The sequence below is a fragment of the Kogia breviceps genome, chromosome 1 (assembly GCF_026419965.1).
Source record: "Kogia breviceps isolate mKogBre1 chromosome 1, mKogBre1 haplotype 1, whole genome shotgun sequence".
Lineage (NCBI taxonomy): Eukaryota > Metazoa > Chordata > Mammalia > Artiodactyla > Physeteridae > Kogia > Kogia breviceps.
Genome location: NC_081310.1, coordinates 39724872 through 39746430, shown reverse-complemented (window position 1 = coordinate 39746430; position 21559 = coordinate 39724872). Strand labels below are relative to the sequence as shown.

At 41.7% G+C, this 21559-nt stretch overlaps 1 protein-coding gene across 3 annotated transcripts in view; it reads right to left on the bottom strand.

Moving 5' to 3' along the window:
* Window positions 1-15486: 15486 nt before the first annotated feature.
* EFCAB2 (EF-hand calcium binding domain 2) overlaps window positions 15487-21559 on the bottom strand; it is a 138796-nt gene continuing 132723 nt past the window's right edge. For all 3 annotated transcript variants that reach the window (XM_067030750.1, XM_067030749.1, XM_059068265.2), the window contains one exon: window positions 15487-17249. In XM_067030750.1, coding sequence (XP_066886851.1) covers window positions 17134-17249 — 116 coding nt within the window. In that variant the 3' untranslated portion in view covers window positions 15487-17133. The remainder of the gene's footprint in view (window positions 17250-21559) is intronic.

The following is a 21559-nucleotide window of genomic DNA, read 5'->3' as shown; positions in this document are numbered from 1 at the left end:
TGCTTTAGGAGCTTGGGCAGTGGTGGAGCGGGGGGCAGCGACAACTCCAAAGGCCTGTGAACTAAGGGACTGAGCACCAGGAGAGGGCAGTGTGGAGGCAGGTGCTGGCGCCAAACCCAAGGAGAAGACGCTCCCGGGACAATCCCTGCCTGGCATCTGCACCTTCTGGCCCCGGATCTTAAAGGTGCCATTTGGTCTTAGATGAGCGAGACTGGAGAGCGTGTAAGCCTAAGGGTGTACATTCTCTGTGAAATAAGAGGCCAGGTCCTCCGATCAGAAGGCCCAGGGGTGGGGGAGGAACTTGGAGAAGAGTTGCAAAGATCGGGAGCAGCCTTTGATTTCGTGTTGATAAAGGAGGTCAATGATGGGATGCAGTGTGCAGTCTCAGAGGGCCTGGGCCAGTGAACAGCTTGATGCCCACTTGGCTCTGTAAAGTCTGTTACCCGAATGCACACACATTTCCTTTTCCACATCTTGACTCCTGGCTCCACCTCCACTTTTGCAACCTGCAAACGCCTAAAGCCAGTAACACTCCTGGTGCTGACCTTCCCCGGCATGGCGCCCTGTAGCTCTCACGGTGCCCATATCCACTTGGTGGAAAGACTCCCCAGTCACCTTCCTCCCAGCACTGTTTTCAACTGTTACTGAGTGTGCCTCTTGTCCCCCTTTTAGGCCCATGGTTTCCACTTCTGTCTGTAGGCAGTGGTGACTCCTGCCCACTCACCCCCACTATTGCTTCACTGCTCTCAGGATGCTGGGGCCTGGATCTTAGCCATGTATTTGGATAATGTCCATCAAGCAATTAGAAATGCAATCTTTCTTTGGAGTTAGGTTATCACTGTTTGGAAATAGTTCTATTTCCTATATCATATGAATTCTTTTTTTTTTTTTTTTTTTTCTGGTACGCGGGCCTCTCACTGTTGTGGCCTCTCCCGCTGCGGAGCACAGGCTCCGGACGCGCAGGCTCAGTGGCCATGGCTCACGGGCCCCACCGCTCCACAGCATGTGGGATCTTCCCGGACCGGGGCACGAACCCGTGTCCCCAGCATCGGCAGGTGGATTCTCAACCACTGCGCCACCAGGGAAGCCCCATATGAATTCTTAATAGCTAGATAAAGAGAATTTTAAAATTATCTGGTTAATCCTGATTAGTGCAGAAATTAACCCAAATTTCTACCAGGCTTACAATGCCAAATTCAGTGGTAACCAATGTGTGTTGTTGAATGACCAAATTTAAAGTGGAAGAAAAAGTAATAACAAGTTGCAAATGAGTTGTGTGAGTGATTTTCTTATTTTTCAGTATATATTATTTTGACATATAACTTAAATATATTAAATATCAAAATACACAAAAATATATGTGTGTGTTAGTTGATTATTTAATGTGCTTAGTTGGGGAAGAATTATATTCAGAATTATTATGAATTCTTGCTGTGCTATTGTTTATATAGTTATTTTAAATCATCTTTTTCCCTATAACCCTATGATCTTTGAAACCTGTTTTATCAAACTGCAACAGCTTTATTAAAGCAAGTCAAACCCAAACACTTCACTTCCACCTACATTAAAGAAAAGACAGATTCACCGTGACAGAAACAGCAGTGTAAATGCTAACGCAAACACTGTAAATGCCAGAAAATAATAAGGTAAGAATGTTACCCAATGTAGCCTTGGCTGGCATAGGCGCCAAATGGGTGCTTACACTTCTGATAAGAACACAGGGAATTTCAAGCCCCCTCCACACAATTATAAAAATAAAGTGCATGGGCTTCCCTGGTGGCGCAGTGGTTGAGAATCCGCCTGCCGATGCAGGAGACACGGGTTCGTGCCCTGGTCCGGGAAGATCCCACATGCCGCGGAGCAACTAAGCCCGTGAGCCATGGCCGCTGGGCCTGTGCGTCCGGAGCCTGTGCTCCGCAACGGGAGAGGCCACAACAGTGAGAGGCCCGCATACTGCAAAAAAAAAAAAAAAAAAAAAAAAAGTGCATGTTTTTAAAAGAAATCAAGAAATATTTCTTTAATATTTCTTTTGAAAAATTAAACAAAACAATGAAGTGAACTGCTGTATCCTTGCTTGTAAATACTGCATTTCAAAGAAACCAAACGGCTCCTGAAGGAAAATTATCCTAAATAGAGTAATTCCAGCATATAAATGCAAAAAGAATGAAAGAGGTTTTTTTTAAATCACCATTTCACAACTCCTACTAAATTATATTTATAGGCAAGCATTAGGGAAGGGTTAATGGGAAACGTTATACTGGCTGGATCACACTGACAGCAACTGAACCTGAGCAAGTGAAGAAAAGAGAGACAACTCAGACATTACATGCCACCTGTGGGAAGGCGATAAAAATATACCACCTCCGATGAAGTTGATTTACAAAAAAGCAAAAACAAAAGCAAAACTGACCCTGAATTTGATCAAGCCTCTAGATATAACAATGGGTCTATAGAAAATACAGGGAAGAGAGGGACATGCCAAATACCACCACAGAAATGCAATCAGACAAACCCAAAATGTGGGAAATAGAACCAATACAGAACCAACAGCCAGGGTTTTCAACAAATAAAGAGCAAGAACAAAAGTGGACAGGAGTATTAAAGACTAAAAGACACATCAACCGAACTCAATGTATGGATCTTGTTTGGATCATGATTTGAATAAACCAGTAGTAAAAAGACATTTATGAGACAACTGTGAAAATTTGAACAATGATTGTGTATCAGCTGATTTTAAAGAATCATTGTTAAATTTTTTGTTATGATAATGGTTTCATGGTTGTGTGGAAAAAAGAGGAGGAGATCCTTATCTGCTAATGGTAATAGCAAAGCCCTTACAGATGTGATGTCTGGAATTTGTTTTGAAATAAACCAGCAGGAGTGAGGGTGGAGGTGAGGGAAACTGTGGAGGGGGAGTAGATAAAGCAAGATTAATGAATAATGGATACATGGGGGTCCATTTACCCCATTCTTTCTGTGTTGAAATTTTTTAACAGAAAGTCCTTTTTTAACCACCTAAACTGCTGATGAGTCCCTTGCAAAGGTAGTTCTAAAGCAACTTAAACTTGGTTGTGTTCCATCCATAGACTCTTCCCTCATGTCCCCACCTTCTCCATCAAAGCAAGCACCCCATCTTATTTCTAATGTCCCCATAAAGGCCCTTGAAACCAATTGGTCATTGTCTCTGGCTCTGTATATTCAGTCTACTGCCCCCTGCCTCTTTTTACTCTGTCTTATCCCCGAACCCACCCTCCCTCCTTAGGTCTATTTTTATGGATTTTAGACCGTGAACATGACTTCTTTTGCCGTCACCCTCTGGCCAGCCCCTAACAGCCCACTCTACACACAGCCACTCTTCCTCTGTCCACATTTCTTCAACGGGTCTTACTACTGGTACCAGGGAGTTCTGAGCCAAGCAGTGGTCCACAGACCTCCTCAGTCTGGTCTCACCCTCCTACCTGTGGAGAGGAACACCTGCGATCCTCCTCCTGGTTATGGAGGTCGAGTACTCCAGTAACAACCCTGGCTATCTCCAACTGCTAACGTGGTCCTTCCCTTATGAAGAAGACAAATCTGATTGGTCCCAGACAAGGGTATGTGTTGAGCTTTCCTTTTACGCTTTTTACCACTTTTTTGAAAAGTCTGTACTGGGCCTGCCTCTCCTGTATTTTTTGTTCTACCAACAAACAGGAAATTAAGGCAACCAACAAATTCTTCTGCCACTGGGATGTAAAAGTCATTTATTACACAGATCATAACAATGGATTCAGAGGTTCTACATGCACTGCTTTCCCCATAGATGAATCCTATCTTGATTTGAGAAAGAGGCCCACACTTTGGCCTCAAGTTCCAGCTACATTCTCCAATCTATCTTCTAGAATCAGAAACTATTAGGCTGCTCATAAACTGTCCTGAAGATGTCTTTGATCCCCATTTACCCGGTGAGTTTTGTGCCTGTGTTCTATTATGTAGAACTGTGATGGAAAAGCAGGTAAGGGGACCTGCAAATCTCTAACACAAACCAAACTCTTCTTCCTCTACTTATTGTCTAATAACACATCATTAGAAAAGGCCACTGTTGGCCTTGATTTCAGGTCACTAAAGATTTAAAACATGTCATTAAAAACTAAATACTATATAAGATCAACTTAAAACATCATAATATCATACACCTAGGAAGCGCTCAGAAGCCAAACTGAGAGGCTTTCACTAACCAAAGACCGTGAGCATCAGTAAGAAAAATAACTACAATGGATTGAAACATACCAAATAGTCATCAGTCTATAATGATACTAAAAAAACTGATCACTGTTAGAGAATGCCAGGAGGCCAAATCATTATTCTGAAAATTGGTAAATAAAAGAAAATCTTCAAACATTTATCTTGCCTTTCTTATAGGACTGTACCACAGGGTAACTGAATAGTAGACGAGAAATATCTTTCTTTAAAGAACAATTTCAACTGATAAGTGAAAGAATGACAGAATTAGATTATCACCATCTCACAGCCCCTGATGTATTAATAAACCCAGCATTCATCAATAACAGCACTGACATCATAGACAGACAACCAGATACCACATACTTCCTGATGGAAGGACATAACACCTAAAAAGTCATCTTGCCCCGCCCCCGCCCCCCCCCCCCCATCAAAGCTGAATTTGATCAAGCCTAGATCCAATGGCCAATTTACCCAATGTAGAAGTCAGAGGAACACGTTCAACTACATGTATACCAGAGGGTGCAAACAGCAAAATCCAGGCTGTGGGAAACTCTACAGGAGAACTTGGTTCCTTCAATAATTAAGTGTCAAGAAAAAAGTTTGGAGGTTAAAACTAAATGTCAAAGGAAACTTTAAAAACATACGACCCAGGGCTTCCCTGGTGGCGCAGTGGTTGAGAGTCCGCCTGACGATGCAGGGGACACGGGTTCGTGCCCCGGTCCGGGAAGATCCCACATGCTGCGGAGCGACTGGGCCCGTGAGCCATGGCCGCTGAGCCTGCGCGTCCGGAGCCTGTGCTCCGCAACGGGGAGGCCACAACAGTGAGCGGCCCGCGTACAGCCAAAAAAAAAAAAAAAAAAAAAACCCAGCCAATCACAATGCAATCAATCTAATTTGACTTCTAATTCAAATAAACTGTTTTTCTAAAAGCCACTCAGCACATTTGTGGGAAAACTGATCATTTGAACACTGGATAATTGATAATATTAAGCAATTATAATTCTTTACGGGTGATAATAGTATTGTGGTTGTGTGTTTTTTTTTTTAAGAATCCTTATCTTTTAAATATACATGCTGAAAAATTATGGATGAAATGAAATGATGTCTCGCATTTGTTGCAGAATAATGAAGGGAGGTGATACCAGCAGATGGAGACAGGATCAGCCCTGAGCCGATAGCTGCCAAGGAAGAAGATCCTACGTGGGGTACCTTGTACTTTGTCTGCTGACTCTCCAGGATAAAACACCACAAAAACATGCGTATCAGAGTCTTTTTGAAAGAGGGAGGATCCTCTCTGACTAGCAGGACAATTTACAGAGTTATTATTTTGTTGTTGTTGTTGTTATTACTGCTGTTAAAAAAGATAAAAAGAAAAAGAATTCGTCCTCTCCTCCACGCTGCCCATTCCCTCAAGGGGGCAAATTGTGCTTTGAGTCCCAGAGAACTGGGCTTCCTTTGCACACGTGGCAGAATCAAAGCCTTTACACAAACAGCTGACCTGTCTGGAGAATGCAGGTGGTCTCCGGGCCTGGGAAACGGGAAGGCAGGAGAGGTAGACCTATGACCCCCGTCAGGTTCTAACGTCAGGAGGTATGTGCTGCCGGGGCTCTGCAGTTGGCTGGTGGGCAGTTGGGAGGGAAATGAACTTCCCATTCTCCATGGTTTGGCTTTCACACAGCTTTCTCTGCTACAGTTTCACTATAGTCTTAACAACCACATCAACATATTCCCTTGATGGATAAAGATGTGGTACATACATACAGTGGGATAGGGCTCAGCCATAAAAAAGAATGAGATAATGCCATGTGCAGCAACACGGATGCAGCTAGAGATTATCATACTAAGTGAAGTAAGTCAGACAGAGAAAGACAAATACCATATGATATCACTTACATGTGGAATCTAAAATATGACACGAACCTATCTACGAAACAGAAACAGACTCACAGACATAGAGAACAGACTTGTGGTTGCCAAGGGGGAAGGAGAGATAGGGGAGGGATGGAGTGGAAAGCTGGCATTAGCGGATGTAAGCTATTATATATAGAGTGGATAAACAAAAAGGTCCTACTGTATAGCACAGGGAACTTTATTCAATATCCTGTGATAAACCGTGATGGAAAAGAATATAAAAAAAGAATGTGTGTGTGTATATATATATATATATAATTGAATCACTTTGCTGTAGAGAAGAAATTAACACAACATTGTGCATCAACTATACTTCAATAAAAATAAATAATAAATATTCCCTTTAAAAGTCTGTTGAAAAAGCCCTATTTTTTTTTTCTTTCTATTGGCTGTGCCACGCGGCATGCTGTATCTTAGTTCCCTGATCAGGGACTGAACCCGTGCCCACTGCAGTGGAAACTCGGAGTCTTAACCACTAGACCGCCAGGGAAGTCCCAAGCCCTATTTTTAAAGAATGTGCTCAGGTGCCCATCGGTTTTTTCACAAGGGTCATTCTAGTTTTCCTGAGAAGGTGACAGGACTTGTCAGGTGGTGCTAGGTGGTGATGACAATGATTGAAGTCAGTTTTGATGTTTAATGATTGTCATGTTCTTGGCAAAAATTGTTAGATTTTGGACATAACATGTAAGTGCCCAGATTCTTGTGTGACACAAGGTCAACTGAGGGCTCTTCCTAACATGATTGGCCAGTAGGGGCTTGGGGCCAGACCTGATTTAGAAAAACAAAGTCATGTTTCAGGCACAAGAGTGTGATGGTTGCCTGTCACACCTGAGAGTCACATATTAGCCATTCCTTCCTTCCTGAATTATTATAAAATTAAGAACCCCCAATCTCTTACCTTTAGACACAAAATTTTTGTTAATGGCTTACTTTTGGTACCACACTGGCTCATTGAGATCTAGCCCCTTTAATGTCTAATGCAGCCCCAAAACAATGCCAATCAGGCCCTGCCTCAACCCCCTTCCACTCGGATAAGAATGGTGACTGGAACCGAAGATTGAGAGAGTTTAAAAGAAATTCAGGCAATCATGGGGATCAGGATAGTTCACTTAGAATGAGATAAAAGGAGATTTAACAGATTTCACAAGCAAGGAAGAAAACTGGAGTTGTCATTGAGTTGGACATAAAATACTTGTAGTATTTTCGAATCCAGGTAAGTCCAGTTTGTCTCAGGGAATCTGAAGGACCACTGAATAGAAAGAACTGGGTGAGAGTCTAAAGAGAGGCCCTCAGTGGCACTGGTGAGTATGAACGCAGTAGGAGCTGGGATAGCCTGTGTCTCTTTTGCTGACCTTGCTCCTCTTACCTATCTCTAAATGTGGACTGCCCCCAGTTCAGTCCTCAGAGCCCTCCTCTTCCCTACCCACGCTCCCTCCTTAGGTGATCCCATCCAACCCAAGGCTTTAAACATCATCTATCTACTGACTGCTCCAAGCCCAGCCTCTCCCCTGGGCTCCAGGCTTGGACAGTCAACCTGGATGTTTAACTGGCCTCTCAATGTTAACATGACCCCCCACCACACTCTCCATCTTCCCCCTAAACTTTAACTAATGGCACCCAGTCACTCGGGCCAAAACCTTGTAGTCTTCCTTGACACTTCTTTCTCCACTCACATCTAATCCGTCAGGAAATTCTTTTGATTCTGCTTGTCAAATGGATCCCCAATCCAACCACTTCTCACCACATCTACCATTATCACCCAGGTCTGAGACACAATCTCCCACGTTGACAGCCCACTAGTTCATTCCATAGCACTCAATGGCTTCTCTTCACACTTAGCAAATATCCAGGCCTTTTCTCTGCTCACACAGGGCCTGGGCCCTTGCCTACCTCTCCATCCCCAGCTCCTACCTCTCCCTTCACTCAGGCTGCCACAGCCTTGGGGGCCTCCTTGCTGTCCCTTCAGGCTGCCAAACGCTTGGCACTTGATGGCCTCTCTGCAGGGAATGTTCATCCCCAGTACTCCCTCCTGTCTTCCAGGTCTCTGTCCACACGTCACCTCTTTGGAGTGGACGTCCACAGCACTCTAGCCAGAACAATACCCCATCACTCTCTTACCCCTTATCTTGCTTTGTTTTTCTCCACAGGGCTTATCCCCACATGACAGATATATCTATTGATTTATTGTTGATCTCCCCAAAGAGAATTTAAGCTCCATAAGGGCAGGGACTTTGTTTTGTTTACTAGAGCAGTTCCTAGCATGGAATATCACTAAATAAATGTTTATGAGATGAATGAAGTTAAAATGACATGAAATCCATGCAAATCCTTTCCATGAAATCCCTGAGGTCACTAGATTAGGAAAACAGCTTTTCTTATTCCCAGAAATCCTACAAGTATCTGGACCCAACCTCATTATATAATTTTAAAAGATTTAGAATATAGAGAAAATATTTATATTCATCACTCAACAGATATTTACTGAGTGCTGTAGATACCATTATCAACTCCTGTGCAGGTAGCCCTTAATGCTCAGAATAACCCTCTAAGGTAGATATGGTTATTGGCATTTCATAGCTGGGCAACGGAGGTACAGACACATCAATGACTTTTCCCAGGTCACATATCCTGTACCTGGCACAGCTGTAATCCAAAAGCAGACCCATTTTTCATCCTAAGCCATGCTATAATTCTATTTTAGCAGGAGCCTCAAGCCATCCCATTCCGGAACATTCTCTCCCACCCTGGACTGGCAGCAATACTGCCAATATGAGCACAGAAGCCATTTGTGGTTCATCTTATCACTTCCTCTACGAAGTACTCTGTGAGTGCCACCAGCAGAGCTGGCTGCTCTCTGCGCTGATGCCAAAGCACTTTGCTAGCATTGCTGAACAACTATTCCTTGCTATAATTACTTGTCTCGCTGTCTCTCCCATAAGACTGAAATCTCTCAAGGACAAGGACTGTGTCTCCTATTCATCTCGGCACCTCTGGTGCCCAGAACAGTGTCTGGCATGTAGTGGGAATTCAATAAATGTTGACTGAATGAGCAAACACATTCCCATCCCAAGAAGCGGGTAGTGGAGCAGATGGCCAGTTGGGGCCTCGTTCTTGCTTTGGTGATCATTCCTCACTTCTCATTTGCATGTTTATTTCCCCAGGTCCTATTTCTTTGCTTGAATATCTGTGACATCTCCTGCTAACTGTTCTGTGCAACAGTGGCTCATTCTCACTAATCACCTCCTCCGAGTGAAAATCGTTCAGAATGAAAGTGTACCTGTTGAATTCAGATTCTGCCTGTAGTGCTGTGCTTTGTGGGACCCACTTCACAGCGACCAGAGGGGTTCTTCTTTCTGACACCAAACAACCTGTGAGGTTCAAATTTGATGCCTCCTTGAGCTAATCCCATTGAATTCTTTAGTATACATGGTCGTGAGCCTTTAGAAAGCTCAAGTAATCAACAGAATGCAAATTTCAAAAAAATCAATGAGATTATTTTTTTGCCTATCAAATTGGCAAAATTAAAAACAAAAAAAAATGCTGATGAGGGTTTGGGATATGAGAACAATCTTCTCTGGGATAGCCTGAAAACACATTAACAATAGGCTTTTAAAAAGGTTCCCAGGTCTTTAAAATTGACCCGACAGTTCCATTTCTAGGAATATGTTCTACGCAAATAATTAAATTAAGATTTAACTACCGGGATGTACGTAACAATTTATTATAACAGAGAAAATTTGAAAATTATTAAAATAATCAGGAATAAGGAATTAGTTAAATAAATTAAGGTACATCCCAACAATTAGATACTATTCAGTGATTAAGATTTATATTTTAGGTGAATATACATTAACAGAGAAAGATTGTTCATAAGGTATTAAAGTATAGATTACATAACAGCATGTGTAATATGAACCTATAGTAAATATTCATGGTGTTTGTTTATTTCTCCAGTAGCAACCTGACTTCTTACTGGAGTGTTTTCTCCCCCTCACTGAGTGTAGCTGTTTGTTGGATGATTCTTAGGATGACCCCCGCCGCCTCAGCTCCCTGGGCTGTCTCTCCCAGGACACTGACCTGAGTCAGTGCAGGGCCACCCCTGTAGCAGCGACCCCTGACGGGCTGTGTCAGTCATAAGATGGTTGCTATGCCTTGCTCCCTGCTTCTTTGCCTGTGGAATCTTGCTTGGCTCCTGTCTGCCCTGAGCCTGGCTCTCCTGGCTCCTGTGGGCTCTGCGAACACCCCTTCCTCAGCCAAGGTACCAGCCTGTGAATCCCCTTTTGCTTCAGTTAAGCAGGCTTGTTTCTGTCCTTATAGTCAAAGAACTCCAACTAATGGCTTCCACAGTGATACTCCTAAGAAGTTATATAGAGATACATATTCTTGGGTTTTCTCTTCTTTTTGCTACTGGTATTTTCCAATTTGCTTTAAAAATACCATAATAATTTTTAGAGTATTTTACATCGAAAGTGAGATAACTGATTAGATAACTGATAGCGTAATTTATAGGCTATCTTCAAAATTAGAATGAGAGCTCACCAACATGTGATACGATGGACACTAACATCATCACTGGATCTGTGTGTGAGGCAATCACATATCAGGAAGGCAGGCAGGTGTCCCAAGGGCAGCATGTGGGTGCCTTCACTCCCACATACACTTTCACCTTGCTTAGTGCAGTGGTCTTACTAATTTTATGGGTGTCAGGTAAGTGGAGGATTCACAGGTGTTACCTAGTTTTAACAAAACTAGCCCTAATAAACTGATAAGAGGCTAAAATAGTTTCCTACAAAGTAACCTTGAATTGAAAATAATACTAATACTCTAAACAGAAGTGAACTTCAAGAAAATGGCAGAGCCACAATTCTCCTCCAAGGTAAAAACTATGACAGCCTAATCCGATCTGATGAGAAGTAACTAAGAAATATTGTAAATTATCAAGAAGAATGGTTGTAAAATAAATTTACCTTTACCATCACTAACAATGAACTCTGCCTAAGTAAATAAATATCATGCCTTGAGCAGGTAAACAGGTTCAGAATGGAGCCATCATAATTAGCAAGACATTTAGAAACTAAGCATTCAGAACACAAAAATAAACCTCGACATTTTTTTTTTAAATGTATTTACTTACTTATTTATGGCTGTGTTGGGTCTTCGTTTCTGTGCGAGGGCTTTCTCTAGTTGTGCCAAGCGGGACCCACTCTTCATAGCGGTGCGCGGGCCTCTCACTTTCGTGGCCTCTCTTGTTGCAGAGCACAGGCTCCAGACGCGCAGGCTCAGTAATTGTGGCTCACGGGCCCAGTTGCTCCGCGGCATGTGGGATCTTCCCAGACCAGGGCTCGAACCCGTGTCCGGTGCATTGGCAGGCAGATTCTCAACCACTGCGCCACCAGGGAAGCCTGCGACCTCGACATTTTTAAAGCTATACTTAAAGTCAGGTGATACTCAATCCATACTTTAATAAATTTCATAGTCAGCAATAAATGGTTAGAAGCCTCTTTCAAGATTTCTTACTGAGTAGCTGAAGACTTACTAGGGAAGTACTAAGAGATATTTGGCACTTTGTTCAGTCACTCATATAAAACTATGTCCTGAATTTCAGAATGTGCCACTTTATCTTATCTCTTTCTCCAAAGAACTAGAGTTGGCCCCAAGTTTTCAACTTTGTGAATATTTTTTTCAGAAAAATAAAACACCTTTTCTCAAATGAATAAGAGCATTTTCTCCAGTAGGTGAGATGAATAATTCATGTTGCTCTAAAAGCACTGTGACTGATAGCAATTTTTTTTTTTAAAGAAGAAAGATCCAGCAATCTCACTTACCGATATATATCCAAAAGAATTGAAAGCAGGGTCTCAAAAAGATACCTGCACACTCATATTCACAACAGTATTATTCACAATAGGCAAGAGGTGAAAGCAACTCAAGTGTCCACCAATGGATGAATGCATAAACAAAATGTGGTATGTACAAATAAGGGAATATTATTCAGCTTTTTTTTTTTTTTTTTTTCAGTACGTGGGCCTCTCACTCTTGTGGCCTCTCCCGTTGCGGAGCACAGGCTCCGGACGTGCAGGCTCAGCGGCCATGGCTCACGGGCCCAGCCGCTCCGTGGCATGTGGGATCTTCCCAGACCGGGGCACAAACCCATGTCCCCTGCATCGGCAGGCGGATTCTCAACCACTGTGCCACCAGGGAAGCCCAATTCAGCTTTTAAAAGGAAGGAAACTCTGTCACATGCTACATCATGGTTGAACCTTGAGGACATTATGCTAAGTGAAATAAGCCAGTCACAGAAGGACAAATACTGTATGATTCCACTTATATGAGATAACCAGAGTAGTCAAACTCATAGAAACAAAGTAGAATGGTGGTTGTCAGGAGCTGGGGGCAGGGAGAAAGGGGAGTTGGTTGATGGGTACAGTATTTCAGATTTGTAAGATGAGAAAGTTCTGGAGATCTATTTTACAACAATGTGAATATACTTAACACTACTGAACTGTGCACTTAAATATGGCTAAAATGGTAAATTTTACACCAGCTGGTTTTTACAATAAAAAAAAAGGACAAACCACCTCCTAAAATCTCCTAATTGCACATTGTAGAAAGAAACGTGACCCCTTATAACTAATAACACAAGAGCAAATCTCCTGGTATCTCCACCAGTACCTCAGGTGGCTCATCACCTTCATCCCATAGATCATATTATGAACTACCTACAGTCCCACACTCTCTGTCTATACCCAGGCAGCAGGTTGGCCTATGTGTCTGTCTCTCCCTTCCTTCCTCCACCCTCTCTTTCTCCTTTTTCTCCTTCCCTTCCTCTCTCCCTCCCTTGCTGTTTTCCTGTAAATAATCATTTCTGTCACACTTTAAAGAATTTTCACTTTCATTATCTCATTTACACACCAGCCCTGTAAGGTAGGTGTTCTTTCCACTTTACGAATAAAATGCAGAGACCCAGCAATATTAAACATGTGCACCAATCACCTAATCACTAAGTGGCAGAGCCCAGTTCCAAATCCCACACTTTCACAATATAACACTGCCCCAGATAGTGGTTCTTACACTGTAGCATGCATAAGACTCCCCTGGGAATATCTGTGACAATGTGGGTTCCTGGGTCCCACCTCCGGAAAGTCTGTTCTAGGGGTCTGGAATGGGACTCAGGAGTCTGAATTTCTAATAAGCACCCCCTCCCAGGTGCATCTAAGCAGGTGATTAGTAACCTACACTTTCACTAGGGGCAGGCCTCGCAGACAGCCAAGCCTGGCACAGGCAGGGCACATGTTACCATGAGCATCTCTGCTTACTTAACCTGCCCAGAAGGGGCAATGTAGTGACATTGATCTTCTATAGGGAATTGGCTATACAAACAAGGTACTTTCTTAACTGGAAGCAGTTAGAAAAGGGAAAGAAAGGAAAGCAGGAAGGAAGGACAGAAAGCCCTAAATGCACCTCATTCCACAGAAAATAATCCTGCCAGTGAAAATCCCAACCAGCCTGTCGTCTCAGACATTCTTTTTAATATCTTACCATTGGACACTTGGACATTTGGTACATGCAAAGGGGACTACATCTGCCCTGCTTTTGGAAGGTGGAAGAAGAACTAGAGTTGGGCTCTTTATTTTCCAGACAGAGATGCACAGGAGGGAAGCACCTGATCCAGATAAGTCACAAGCAAAGCCTAGATCAGGGTGCAAGGATCTCCAGGCTGCCAGGCCTGCACCCCAGACCCTGAGTCATGCAGCTTCCCCAGTCCAGAGGTATGAGAATGGACCTGTCTTTCCACAGGGCCTGGTATGGCAGGCTTTGCAGAAGCCCAGAGTCATAAGGACAAGGAAACTATCTACACAGGAGACCTAGAACTCTTCTTGCCAGGAAAATGCCATTGTGATTAAAGTTGGATGTTGAGGGCTAAGATGAGTGAAAAGAGGTTAAAAAATGAATCAAAATGGTTAGAGTATAAAGAAAAGTGTTCCTTTTGCAAATATGCTACATTTATTCTGCAGCTAGGAGATAAAGATGAGATTTCTGTGGGAAGCCTGTTGTACTTTTTCATGGCCTTATAAAAACAAATTTGTGCTAAAGTGAATCATACTCCATAAAGCTAACTCTCATGACTACTGAAGAGATAGTATTTCCTTGAGACGGCGTGTGAAGTTTGACATCAGTCAGAACTTTTGAAAGAATTCTAGAAGGTGAGACTTGGGGGTACCCAATCCTGAGGCATCCTTCCCGAGAAAAGAATATGATATCACCATTTATGAAGCAACTGGGGCTAATTCACCAGCCTGTATTTCTCTGGTACCAGGGTCATGCAGGGTAACGGGCTTAGAGAAGACAACTCAGAGCTGCCTTGTGGGCTCCAAACAAGTCCATGCCTGGGCTTATGCGTTGGGCACCAGCACATGCTTTCATGCTACATGTTGGTGCCGGCTGCTGCTGCTAAATGATATGCCCCTGGGTATACTTCCACCTTCAAGGGTGTTCATGTCTCTGGCACACTCCTTTCCGGCTGCAATGTGTCGCCTATCATAAGCCACCTGTCTGCTAAAGCTCTGGGGGTCACCACACCCCCTGCCTCATACTTCTCTGCCCTGGCCTAAGGGCATTTGGCTCATGTTCATCTCTGGGTGGTGATTCTAACAAGCACGGCTGAGTGAGCGGCACATCAGGCCTCCACTTGGCTCTCACCGTGGCATAATCTCTCGGGACACTAGTGAAGGAAGAAATGCCTCCCATTACTACACTTCTGTGGTTATTTTTCATAAAACCTTCTATAAATGATGATTCCTCAGCATCATTTTTATTTACTGTTTTTCAAATGGGATGACCACATATTAATCATTTAAACCAGGACACTTCTAAGAGGGAGATCTATTAACAACTACACTGGGACCACAAATGTAGGCTGAGACCACCCTCCCAAGACACATGGTCACCCTGCTTAGGAAGTAGATCAGCTGCACAAAGACGACACATGAAGCAGAGTCCCAGCCGACTCCAGGTGACACAAAACATGAACAAAAAAATAACTCTTATTGTAGTAAGCCCTGAGCTCTTGAGTTGTTTGCTATCACAGCATAACCTAGCACAAACTGATGAATACAAAACCCCTTATAGCTGTGACCCATATCGCTGGGTGGCTGGGGGAATCCCAGCCAGTTAATATATAAAATCAGTTAATATAATATAATATATATATAAAATATATAAAATCAGTTAATATATAAAAAGCACTTAGATCAGTGCCTGGCACATAATGAGCAGTCCCCAGATGTTAGCTATTATTATTAATTATAATAATAACATAGGAGAATGAAGGAACACTCTAAAAACACAGTGAAGTCAAATTTCAAGCAAAGCATGTAATTACTCAGGAATGGCAGGTAAGCCCATCATCTCTCGCTCCTGCTACACAGCTGTTTGCCCCTTTGGAGGTCCTGAGGCCCTGCCTCCGTCTCTCAGTCTGAGAGCCCACTCCTACCTGTATGTATCTCTACTACTCAGACTCCAGAGAGCACTGTTACAACTGCTTTCTTGTGAATTCCTCTACTCCCTTGACCTTTGGTTGCCTCCATCTCACTCAGATGACAAGCCTTAACTCTGAATCAATACAACAATCCATCATTTTTGCTCGTGGGCCCAAGTTACTGAATAAAATCCTCCAGGATTTCTTGAAATTCTTACATGGGCTCTTTCTCAACTCTTTCTCCCATTTCCCACAAGAGACATTTCCAAATTTTACCATTCTCCTCAAGCTCTGTAACCTACCACCGTCCTCTTCACTCAGAAAGCAACTAGAGGCCCAGAACGTGCCCTGTCTGAAATGTGGCTGCTGATTGACTTGCAGGTCTCCCTCACTAAACTGTGATCTCGACTAGCTAGGGACTGATTCACCGTGCAACTCCAGTTCCTAGTACATTATCTAATAATTCTCAGTAAATGTTTCATGAATGAATGAATGAACAATGATAGAGTCTCTTAAGTAGCAGCCCCCTGCATGCCTAGGAGGAAGAATCACAAGCAGCATTAAATGTTTATATGTATATATAGGCACATGTAATGGTGAAGCACCTTTAAATAGAGATCACTGTGTGTGTATGAAAGAATGATACAGGTTATGGAAGATTATTCATTTTCCTTTATCTTACTTTCCCCTTTGCTTTTCCATTGTGATTCTTTGTGCTCAGATAACTTTATCCCGCTCTTTCAACAGCTGTACCTCCTGTACCCCATAACATTTCTCAATTTTCTTACTCAATATTCAGGACAATATTCTCATGACAGGTATTCTGAATAGGTTAAGAATTCTAAAGACCACAAGAGAATTGCTACTTCCTTACATTACCAATTTCCAATCAGTCTTCTTTACTCAAGGTTCAATTATCTCAACTCCTTTAGCTATTCCATAAATGGTAGGTAACATGCTAGATCAGCAAATTTAAATTTTTATGCTAAGTTACTATCATCTCAAATGAGATTTATAATTGGCACGCATAAGAAATTAATTATTAATATCCATTTCAATGACTTTCCTTCCACATTCTGATTGCTGAAATGTCTGCTGTTTTAAAAAGAAGCTGTCATCACATTACTACTTATTTTCAATTTATGGTCATTCTGCCCCAACCCAAGATCTTTACATGCAAAACTTTGCGTCATTCTAATCATTCTTCATTTTGTCAGCTTAATTAATTTGAAAGTAACCTGGGTTTTATTGTAGAAAATTAGTAACAATCCATGGATAATGTTAAATATTTTAAGAATAGTTTTAAAATAATTATCAGTTTGTCATTCCATAGGGCTAGACATACTAAATAAATTTGTGTTTTAAACTTGTTATGATCACCATTAAAAAACAAAATATCTTGAAATAGTTGTCACAAGGCATTAATTAGCAATATGTAGGAATTATAAAATAAAATGTGAAATTAACAAGGACAAGCAATTCTTAAAATGATCTTTCAATTAGAAATGAAGTCTGTAGAGTGTTTAATTTTCATCTATCACCATCATTGTTACATAGTCCTTGTAATGAATTGAATTTGATTCTGGATCAACTGCAGCAGACAACATTTCTTCCATTTCCTCCTGAGAAAAAGGCTCACCTGGGAGGAACAAGAAGGGAAACTCATCATTTACAATCCTCTGATTTTTTTTCTTTCTCTTTCCACTAGCCCACTTAATTGCCGTGGAGCCCCACCATCCCCCATTGTGTCTCCAGTTACTCTCCCTGGGGCCATAAAGCCAGCACAACATGACAGTCCAGAGGTTCAAAGAGCATGCTATTGGACCCCTGGCAAATTCTGGAGTTATTTTACCTTGCAGATATCATATCTCAAGCAACCTATAGAATCAATCGTTTCATCCAAAACAGCAGGAGGACATGAAAATATCATAAATAAGGTTGTTTATTTACTTAAATTAAAACAAATCGCCAAAGGATTAACCTGAAGTCATAGTGTTACAGGGAGTCCAATCATTATATTTAGTAAGGGTATGAAGAAAGGATTAACTGGTTGCTATGCAGAAATGCTGAAGAAGAGATAACAGAGGTTTAAGCTATAACAATGTCTATGAATATTCTCTAACCAGGTTAGGTCAATTTAGTGATCCAGTTGCACCCAGTGACAGACGCATTCATCAGCCATTTAAAAACAGTCCTCTTTGTTATAGTTTTGGCCCAGTGCTGCTGTCAAATGAAACCACAAGCTGGATAGAAAATCTGTGGGCTTTAGCTGGATTCATGCAATAGCTGAAGGCCATCTTGGATATTGGTTTCACCAAGATGAAAAGCAAATTCAGGAAGAACACTGGAAACACTGTCATCTATTTAAGATAGAACTTTGTCCTGATATTAAACAAAAATACAGAAACATCCAAATCGCCATCTCACCCCTAAAGAGTCTTTTTTTTTTAAACATCTTTATTGGAGTATAATTGCTTTACAATGGTGTGTTAGTTTCTGCTTTACAACAAAGCGAATCAGTTATACATATACATATGTTCCCATATCTCCTCCCTCTTGTGTCTCCTTCCCTCCTAGCCTTCCTATCCCACCCCTCCAGGTGGTCACTAACCACCTAGCTGATCTCCCTGTGCCATGCGGCTGCTTCCCACCAGCTATCCACCCCACATTTGGTAGTGTATATATGTCCATGCCACTCTCTCACTTTGTTACAGCTTACCCTTCCCCCTCCCCATATCCTCAAGTCCATGCTCTAGTAGGTCTGTGTTTTATTCCCATCCTACCCCTAGGCTCTTCATGACATTTTTTTTCTTAGATTCCATATATATGTGTCAGCATATGGTATTTGTTTTTCTCCTTCTGACTTACTTCACTCTGTATGACAGACTCCAGGTTCATCCACCTCACTACAGACAACTCAATTTCGTTTCTTTTTATGGCTGAGTAATATTCCATTGTATATATGTGCCACATCTTCTTTATCCATTCATCTGTTGATGGACATTTAGGTTGCTTCCATGTCCTGGCTATTGTAAATGGACCTGCAATGACCATTTTAGTACATGACTCTTTTTGAATTATGGTTTTCTCAGGGTATATGCCCAACAGTGGGATTACTGGGTTGTATGGTAGTTCTATTTGTAGTTTTTTAAGGAACTTCCATACTGTTCTCCATAGTGGCTGTATCAATTTACATTCCCACCAACAATACAAGAGTGTTCCCTTTTCTCCACACCCTCTGCAGCATTAATTGTTTGTAGATTTTTGGATGATGGCCATTCTGACTGGTGTGAGATGATATCTCACTGTAGTTTTGCTTTGCATTTCTCTAATGATTAATGATGTTGAGCATTCTTTCATATGTTTGTTGGCAATCTGCATATCTTCTTTGAAGAAATGTCTATTTAGGTCTTCTGCCCATTTTTCGATTGGGTTGTTTGCTTTTTTGATATTGAGCTGCATGAGTTGCTTGTAAATTTTGGAGATTAGTCCTTTGTCAGCTGCTTCATTTGCAAATATTTTCTCCCATTCTGAGGGTTGTCTTTTGGTCTTGTTTATGTATCTTTTGCTGTGCAAAAGCTTTTAAGTTTCATTAGGTCCCATTTGTTTATTTTTGTTTTTATTTCCATTTCTCTAGGAGGTGGGTCAAAAAGGATCTTGCTGTGATCTATGTCATAGAGTGTTCTGCCTATGTTTTCCTCTAAGAGTTTGATAGTGTCTGGCCTTACATTTAGGTCTTTAACCCATTTTGAGTTTATTTTTGTGTATGGAGTTAGGGAGTGTTCTAATTTCATACTTTTACATGTAGCTGTCCAGTTTTCCCAGCACCACTTATTGAAGAGGCTGTCTTTTCTCCACTGTATAGTCTTGCCTGCTTTATCAAAGATAAGTTGACCATATGTGCGTAGGTTTATCTCTGAGCTTTCTATCCTGTTCCATTGATCTATATTTCTGTTTTTGTGCCAGTACCATACTGTCTTGATTACTGTAGCTTTGTAGTATAGTCTGAAGTCAGGGAGCCTGATTCCTCCAGCTATATTTTTCGTTCTCAAGATTGCTTTGGCTATTCGGGATCTTTTGTGTTTCCATACAAATTGTGAAATTTTTTGTTCTAGTTCTGTAAAAAGTGCCAGTGGTAGGTTGATAGGGATTGCATTGAATCTGTAGATTGCTTTGGGTAATAGAGTCATTTTCACAATGTTGATTCTTCCAATCCAAGAACATGGTCTATTTCTCCACCTATTTGTATCATCTTTAATTTCTTTTATCAGTGTCTTATAGTTTTGTGCATATAGGTCTTTTGTCTCCTTAGGTAGGTTTATTCCTAGATATTTTATTCTTTTTGTTGCAGTGGTAAATGGGAATGTTTTCTTAATTTCACTCTCAGATTTTTCATCATTAGTGTATAAGAATGTCAGAGATTTCTGCATTAATTTTGTATCCTGCTACTTTACCAAATTCATTGATTAGCTCTAGTAGTTTTCTGGTAGCATCTTTAGTATTCTCTATGTATAGTATCATGTCATCTGCAAATAGTGACAGCTTTACTTCTTCTTTTCTGATTTGGATTCCTTTTATTTCTTTTTCTTCTCTGATTGCTGTGGCTAGAACTTCCAAAATTATGTTCAATAAGAGTGGTGAGAGTGGGCAACCTCGTCTTGTTCCTCTTAATCCAAGCAGGTATATTACTAAGCCCTGAGAATTACCTACCTTCTGAGTTTGTCACCTGCCACTACAAACAACGCTTTCTAAGGTGGAATTCAGTTCATAATACAGAAATTATTCAAGTAGGGATTTTTATGACAATGATGATAGTATTACCAAACAATGGGAACGTGCTTGAGTTCTTCTGAAATCATGTTTACGTCCTAAGGAAAGAAAGAATGCCTAAAATGCCTACAAAGATAATTTCTTTTAAAAAAAATTTTATTTATTCATTTATTTAAATTTTTAGCTGCATTGGGTCTTCGCTGCTGCACGTTGAGTTTCCTCTAGTTGCTGAGAGTGGGGGCTACTCTTTGTGGCAGCGCATGGGCTTCTCATTGCAGTGGCTTCTCTTGTTGCAGAGCACAGGCTCTAGGCACCTGGGCTTCAGCAGTTGTGGTTCATAGGCTCAGTAGTTGTGCCTTGAGGGCTCTAGAGTGCAGGCTCAGTAGTTGTGGCACACAGGCTTAGTTGCTCCACGGCATGTGGGATCTTCCTGGACCAGGGCTCAAACCCGTGTCCCCTGCATTGGCAGGCGGATTCTTAACCACTGCACCACCAGGGAAGCCCCAAAAGACAATTTCTGAATCTTTCTTATAACCTGATTGTTCAATACTAAATCCACTGCCAATGAACTTGGCTGGGCATGGAAGTCCTTATGAGAATACTGACAATAAACATTTATTGAGAACTACCGTGTGCCAGGCACTGATCTTAGTGCTTCACAGATATTAACTAAGTTAATCTCCCAACCACCTCATGAGAGGTAAGAACTATTAACCCCACTTACAGCTGAGGACACCAGCACACAAAAAAAACAGGCAGGCAGCCCCAGCCACTGAGTGGTGGAACTGGATCTGCATGCCAGCAGTCCAACTCGAGGTCCAGGAACCACACCTGACTGTTTGGAACAAGGTTTTGCTCACAGTGAAATACGGAAGGTGGTCACTGCTTCCTCGGGCAAGGAAAGAGATACGTAGTATTTGATTAAGGATGGGAGGAAAATAGCTTAAGGATTAAAAGCACAAGCTTGGGAGCCAGACTGCCTGGGTTCAAATGCTCTACTGTCTCATTAGCTTTAAGATCCCAGGCAAGTCACTTAACCTCTCTGTGTCTGTTTTCCTGTCTGTAAAATGCAGATGATAATAATACTACCTATCTCATAGGCTTATTATGAGAATTAAGTGTTATTATTCGAATAGCACTTAGAACATTGCCTGGCACATAGGCAGCAATGTGTGTTTG